Source organism: Pan paniscus, chromosome 12, assembly GCF_029289425.2.
Source record: "Pan paniscus chromosome 12, NHGRI_mPanPan1-v2.0_pri, whole genome shotgun sequence".
NCBI classification, from domain to species: domain Eukaryota; kingdom Metazoa; phylum Chordata; class Mammalia; order Primates; family Hominidae; genus Pan; species Pan paniscus.
The window spans coordinates 117001889-117009233 of record NC_073261.2 but is presented as its reverse complement, the minus strand read 5'-3'; the positions used below and the strand labels follow the sequence as shown (position 1 = coordinate 117009233).

General features: G+C 38.3%; 1 protein-coding gene across 5 annotated transcripts in view; it reads right to left on the bottom strand.

The window, feature by feature from the left end:
* The window catches only part of ADAM17 (ADAM metallopeptidase domain 17), a 68137-nt gene that overhangs the window by 28536 nt on the left and 32256 nt on the right, over nucleotides 1–7345 (bottom strand). For 4 of the 5 annotated variants that reach the window (XM_003826946.6, XM_008952298.5, XM_055108258.1 and 1 more), the window contains 4 exons: nucleotides 5494–5583; nucleotides 3415–3528; nucleotides 317–461; nucleotides 115–203 (listed from right to left, as the gene is read on the bottom strand). In XM_003826946.6, coding sequence (XP_003826994.1) covers nucleotides 115–203; nucleotides 317–461; nucleotides 3415–3528; nucleotides 5494–5583 — 438 coding nt within the window. Of the gene's footprint in view, nucleotides 1–114; nucleotides 204–316; nucleotides 462–3414; nucleotides 3534–5493; nucleotides 5584–7345 lie in introns of those variants that run through there. The other variant, XM_063595055.1, reaches the window with a different exon arrangement.

The following is a 7345-nucleotide window of genomic DNA, read 5'->3' as shown; positions in this document are numbered from 1 at the left end:
AAATTTTAAAAAAGTATATATTACATTTTTTTTAAAAATACCTACATAAATATATAACTGAGGTTCTACTACAATAAACTCTAACACTATTCTTTTAGAAATAAAAGAACATACCTTTGTAAGGATGGTTTTACCATAATTCTTTGTGCTCGTCAAACCACTATTCAAATAGATATTTTTCTTCCCAACTGGGCTATAATAAGCTAAAGTCAAAAGGAAACAGAGATAAATTGCTTATTAAATACAGAATTATAATATAATCCAATCATCTTAATAATCCCAGCATCATATTCACACAAGAAATGGAAAAACTTACCCTTTGGACAAACACCTCCATGGCTGTTTGCTCTGGGAGAGCCAACATAAGCTAATCCAAGAGTTCCCATATCAAAATCTTGGTATGTGAAAAGGTGTGCCAAGCAAACTTTAGATGCTTCCTCAGCTATATCAAAGCTAAATTGCTTTGAAAGACAACAACAACAACAAAAAAAAGCATTCTTAGATTAACAATTACATCAGACTAAAAGATGTCATCTAAATCAACTAAACATTCCAGAACAGAACTATGATGGCATGCAGCTCAGCACCAGCAATCACAACCTCGTGCAGTGCTTTGCTCTTTCCCTGAAGTGCTTCTCCACCTGCACAGGTGAGAGGCACACACTGTCATCTGACAAGGGACACAAAAGGGAATAGTTCGGGAGCTTGCTCCAGCTCTTCAGAACTAACTCACTGCTCCTCCGAGGGCTGTTCTGAAGACATACAGCCCAGGACTAGAGATGCTCCAATTCGATAAGGGGATTGCAGCACTCCAGGCCAAAACAGATCCCTCTCAAGTATTTCAAGGATTCAATTGGTTTTATAGAAATTTTAATCTTAAACTTTTTTGAGCTTCATAATATATTGTCATTTATATAAATATACACTTATAGAAAAGCATACATACCCAGTTTTATGTTACTAAAATAAAGATTTTACATCCATTTAAATCAACACTGCAGGTTTGAGAGGATTTTTTTTTTTCTTAATTTAAAAGGGCTTCATACATTACTTTAAAAACCTCTACCATAACCATCCAGTGTCTCCAAGTTTAAAAAAACCTTAATTTGGGGGGTGGTTTTGATTTATTTTGCTTGAGACAGGGTCTCGCTGTGTCACCTAGGCTGGAATGCAGTGACGCAATCACAGCTCACTGCAGCCTCGACCTCCCAGGCTCAAGTGAACCTCCCACCTCAGCCTCCCAAGAAGCTGGTACCAAAGGCATGCATCACCATGCCTGGCTAATTTTTGTATTTTTTGTACACCATGTTGCCCAAGCTAGCCTTGAACTCCTGGGCTCAAACAATCCACTGCCTCATCCTCAGCCTCCCAAAGTGCTGGGATTACAGGCATGAACCACCATGCCTAGCCAAAACCCTCAATGTTTAAAATGCTTTAAATGAGAGGCCAGAGTGCCCTATATGAGGAATGAAGTGTGGTTACATGGGGATTCTGATAGTTCCGTGGTAAAAGGGTGAGGCTTCTAAGAATATTCTAGGAGGCTTAGGGAAGAAAACTGGAGAGGACCATCTGTCAACATAAGTCATTCTTCTCTTTGGTTCCTCCCCTGCCATGGGCTGTCTGGAGGCTCACAGAAAAGCAGACAGGCGCAGTGGTTCAGCTGTTCTAGGAGTCAGGATATCTGTGCTCAATTCAACCTCTGCCATCACCAGTTGTATGACTAATCAGACAAGTCATTTAATCTTCCTGCTACTGGCTGAATTGTGCCACCCCACAATTCAAATGTTGAAGTCCTAACCCTCAACAGTACCCCAGAATGTGACTCTATCTGGAAACAGGGCCCTTAAGGAGGTAATTCAGGTACACTGAGGTCATATGGGTGGGCCTTAATCCAATATGGCTGGTGTCCTGATAAGGAGATCAGAATATACACACACACTGAGGGAAGGACCATGTGAGAACACAGGGAGAAGACAGCATCTACACCACAAGTACCGTGGCCTCAGAAGAAATCAACCCTGCTGACCCCTTGATTTTGGACTTCCAGCTTCCAGAACTGTGAAAACCCAAACTTCTGTTGTTTAAGTCCCCCAGCCTATGCTGCTTTGTCATGTCAGCTGGAATAAACAGTAACACTTGCTGAGCCTCCTCACAAGGATGCTGTCTCAATCAACCTCTCAGGGTGCTCAGCAGATCAAATTAGACGAGGTATGAATGAGTACCACACAGGTGCTGCACATTATGCTTCTCCATCTGGATGAATAGTTATAATATCCTTTAATTCTATTGAAGCTTTGAAAACTTGATTTCAGCCTCATGAGACCCTAAACAAGAATCCAGATGAGCCACACCATACCTGGACTAGCCCATGCAAACTATGGGATAAATAAGTGTTGTTCTAAGCTGCTCCACTTGTGATAATTTGTTAAAGCAACAACGGGAAACTAATAAACTTGCCAACACATTAAAAGATAAAAACTATCGCTTCATATAAAGTCATTCTACACCAAAGTAATAGCACACACAAACTCAAGACACTGGAATCACATGGCAGCATCCTGTTATACAGCAAGACTCCAAATGACATAAAATGATTAAGTTAGCCATCTTTAGATTAATCGCCAGAATAAAAACACAAAGATTTTAAATTCCTGTAGAGAACTTTCAGATCTCCAAGCTATATTTCTACTCTCCAATACATGTTCATAACCTGTTTGATAATTACTGCCCTAAAAGATAAATTGATAAGCTTCAGAGAGAGCTGAACTAAGTGTGCAGAACTAATGAAACAGTGTGCAAAACCTCTATATATTGGGTATCCATGTTATTTTCTAGAGAAGATCCACTGATTGTCTCATTAGATCCTCAAAGATATTAAGGTTAAGACGCACTGCTTTGGCTGGGCACGGTGGCTCACACTTGTAATCCCAGCACTTTGGGAGGCTGAGGCGGGCGGATCATCTGAGGTCAAGAGTTCGAGACCAGCCTGACCAACATGGAGAAACCCCGTCTCTACTAAAAATACAAAAATTAGCCGGCCGTGGTGGTGCATGCCTATAATCCTAGCTACTTGGGAGGCTGAGGCAGGAGAATCTCTTGAACCTGGGAGATGGAGGTTGCAGTGAGCCAAGATCACGCCATTGCCCTCCAGCCTGGGCAACAAGAGTGAAACTCTGTCTCAAAAAAAAAAAAAAAAAAGGAAGCATTGCTTTATAGCGTTTTTCTTTTTCATAGAGTTTTTGTTATTTGTTGTCTATGCTGCTACACGGGATGGGGTTACTGCTGGATCAGCTGGAGGAGACTGCTTCTGGGTGTCCATCTTTTCTAACATGCTCCTTCATTAAAACACATACAATCCACATATCAGAAATGACAAAGTGGTGTTAGCACCATATCCAGGATTCTAAGACCTACCTCTAGCAACATCTTCACATCCCAAGCATCCTTTTCTTCATTTGGGTAACTTTTTGCCATGTTGTAGTGCTTTTCACCAGGTTTTACCTCTTGTGGAGACTTGAGAATGCGAATCTATACTTAAAGAGATCATATACTTAGAACACTTCCAAAATAAGTCAGAAGGCTCTGAATACTGCATTATTTTATCTGTTCAAAAAAAGAATCATTCTAGAAAAAAAACATTTTAAAACCAAAATTCATAAATTCTTCAGTACTAATATTCAATGTTTGAAACAAACAGAGAAGCATATGGTATGGAAAACATATGTCAATGAATTATTTATAATATTATAAATGTACTCTTAAATTTTCATATCCTCTATGTTTATTTTGAAAAAATAAGAACTTGGGTTACAGGAGCCTAAAATATTTATTACGACTATAGTCGACAATTCAGGAAAGAATAATAAAATATACATCTCTTTGTGCATCAAAGGAATAAAAGGCTAAGAATAGTCTTCTCCTTATACAGGCATTTCAGACAAATTCATATTAAACCTGCAAAGAAGAAAAAAAAAAGTAACAAAGGCTCCCATTAGTAAATGTGAGATAAAGAAGGAAACCATGCTCAGCTCAGAGTTTCTGTGAGTCTCTCTTCCCTGCCTGCCTGCCTGCCTGCCTGCCTGCCTGCCTGCCTGCCTGCCTGCCTGCCTGCAGAGAAGGCTCATTCTGGTCTCCTCTGCCACTGTGTGGTAAGTTTACTGGGGTGGACTCTGCAGTTTTGATGGTGGCTGGTCAAGGTCAAATCTGGGATAGAACTACTTAGAAGCCCACCATGATGCAAATCTAAACCACACCCTCCAATCCATCCTTCATCAGATGTAAAGAAGTTAATGTTTTAATCTCCTATATTATTCCTGTTTCTTCAACTGGTTCCAAATGCCTAAAGCAAAAAGAAAATTTACAGGTTCCCTGAAACTCAAACATGATGCAGCTATTTATAATAAAACAAGTGAGGCAGCTTTACATGCATGAACATGAAGTACTCTCCAACATACTGTGAAATGAAAAAGCAAGGTGTAAAAGTGTACTGCCTAGCACCGTAGTGTCAAATACAGACATATACATACACTATACCTGCATACGACATCTCTAGAAAGATACATATGAAACTAGTGACATGAATGTCTTTGGGGAAAGGAACTGGTTTGACAATAAACAGGCTGCAGAGACTTACTTTTCACTGGCTTTTGTACTGTGTACATGTTACCTATTCAAATAATAACTTAAAAAGAAAATGCGTAACAGTGAAAGAGAATGAAAAGGGAAAAATAATTCTCTTAGTTTTATACAAGTAATATCAAAGTTTAACATTTATAAACATGGTGAATGATTTTTAAAAATTTTTTCAACCTCTAAATTCTATACTATATAACTTATAAAAATATGGTTTACTACAAAAAGCTTGGAAAAAAATAGAGATAACAATTTATATAATTTACATATCAAAATGTCTCTCTGCCCAAAGCAATACCCTATGTCAGAAGCCTTTTTAATTAGTCCTAGCAATTTGAAATAACTTTTAATATGAGCTATTATTAAGATGACATTAATATAACATTGCTAGACACACTCTGTTAACAGATTACAAGAAATCAGAAGGAGATATCTGAGAGGAAAGAACCTAAAGGTTCTGTATATATAAATACAGCCTTGCAAAGGTACACAGTATTTTTTAGTAAATTTTCTGACTAAGGATTCAATGGTGCATGCCAGAGTTTTAACTAAAGACTTAAGCATAATCGGAGGGGGGAAGAAAACTACAGAGAATATAAAGGCCATGAATTCAAAGAAGGAACAAAGCACAGCAGCATAAAAGGCTTTCTACCTAAAGCGAGACTAAGGACAGAAAACTTCACAATCTAGAACTAATTAACATCAAAAATACTGCACAATTCATCATAAAAAAAATCATTGGCATCTGAGAAAACTTATTTACAATTATTGTTAAGGACAAGTTTTTAGGTTTTGAATACAAGTGACAAATATTTACATTACATAACTTAAGTAATATAAGCCATATCTATTGATAAATACCTGCTCTATCTGTATTCCATAGCCTTTAAAACCCGCATTATCCCATGAAGTGTTCCGATAGATGTCATCAACTCTGTCAATTAGCTCTATCTGTGTATATTTAAAAAAGAAAAAAGACATTATGTAACTCTTTACCTCTCCTGGCAATGCAATATAAAATCTATGGGGAAAGAAAAAATCTCAGTTTAGAGGCCATTGCAAAAGTTTCTACTTTCACAAAAACTAGCATTGAGATGTTACTGTATCAGAGTATTCCCAACCTTTGGCCCCAAACTTAAAGTGCTGTTACCAGAATAAAACAATGGTATAGTTTAACCTAAATTTCAGGTACTCAATTGCACATGGAACCAAAATGACAAGTAACAGGCTTTTTTAAAACTACTGTTTCAGCCAATAATAAAAATTAAATTTAAAAGTCAATCAGTATACCTGAAATACAGTTGACCCTTGAACAACAGATTTGAACTTCAAGTGTCCACTTACATATGGATTTCCTTGAGCCTCTGTCACCAGAGACAATATGATCAACTCTTCCTCTTCCTCCTCAGCCTACTCAACATGAAGACCATTATGATGATCCACTTCCACTTCGTGAATAGTAAATGTATTTTTCTCTTCCTTATGATTTTCTTTTCTTTTTTTCAAGAGACAAGGTCTTGCTCTGTCACCAGGGGTGCAGTACAGCGGCACGATCATAGCTCACTACAGCCTGAATTTCTGGACTCAAGCAATCCTCTCACCTCAGCCTCCTGAGTAACAGAAGACTACAGGCACACACCACCATGCCTGGCTTTTTTTTTTTTTTATGATTTTCATCATAACATTTTCCTTTCTCTAGCTTACTTGATTGTAAGAACACAGTAATAATACATATTTTAAAAATGTGTTAATCAACTTATTTTATTGGTAAGGCTTCTGGTCAACAGTAGACTATTAGTAGTTAAATTTTTGGGGAATCAAAGTTATACAGTGGCCGGGCATAGTGGCTCATGCCTGTAATCCCAGCACCTTGGGAGGCTGAGGCAGGAGGATTGCTTAAGCTTAGAAGTTTGAGACCATCCTGGGAAATTCTCCATCTCTACTAAAAATCAAAAAACTTAGCCAGGAAGGGTGAACACCTGTTGTCCCAGCTAGAGGAGGCTGAGGTGGGAAGATTGCTTTGGCCCGGGCAATAGAGGCTGCAGCAAGCTATGATTTCACCACTGCACTCCAGCCTGGGCGACAGAGCCTTAAAAAAAAAAAGTCACGTGAGGATTTTCGACTGCAGAGGGAAGAAGGTCAGTGCTTCTAACCACACCCCCGCACTGTTCCTGGGTCAACTGTATTCCCTTCTAAAAAGAATTCCATCTTCACTCTATCTCTTGGTGAGTACCTCGAATGTCTTCCCCAGAAACAAGTAAGGGGCCGTGGCAGACAACTGCCAACCCTATTCCCCGACTCTCACCCCAAAAAGTTCAGCACTGAGGAATGGGTAAGAAGACAGCCAGAAAGAACAAGGTTCATTTCAGCAACTCTCCTTCTTTTGTTCTCTGATTTGGGAAAACTGGAGAAGGAAGGCAGTATAGTTTCCAAGGAAAACGACATGAGAAAGAACAAAATGCTAATTACCTATCTTTTTCTCAAAGAGAATATTCTACTGTTCAAAAACTGGGTTGATGTGGTTTGTTCCAGCAACTGTGAAACAAGTTATGCCTAAGAAGTTGTAAAAAAATACAATTTTTAAGACTAGATCTCTCATTATATTCATATTTATAGTGCAATGAACAAAGAAGTAAAATAAGAGGAGCCCCTTAATATAAAACCCAGATTAAGAGAGAAGCTTTTTAAAGTAAAAATCTCTCTTATTTAGGAA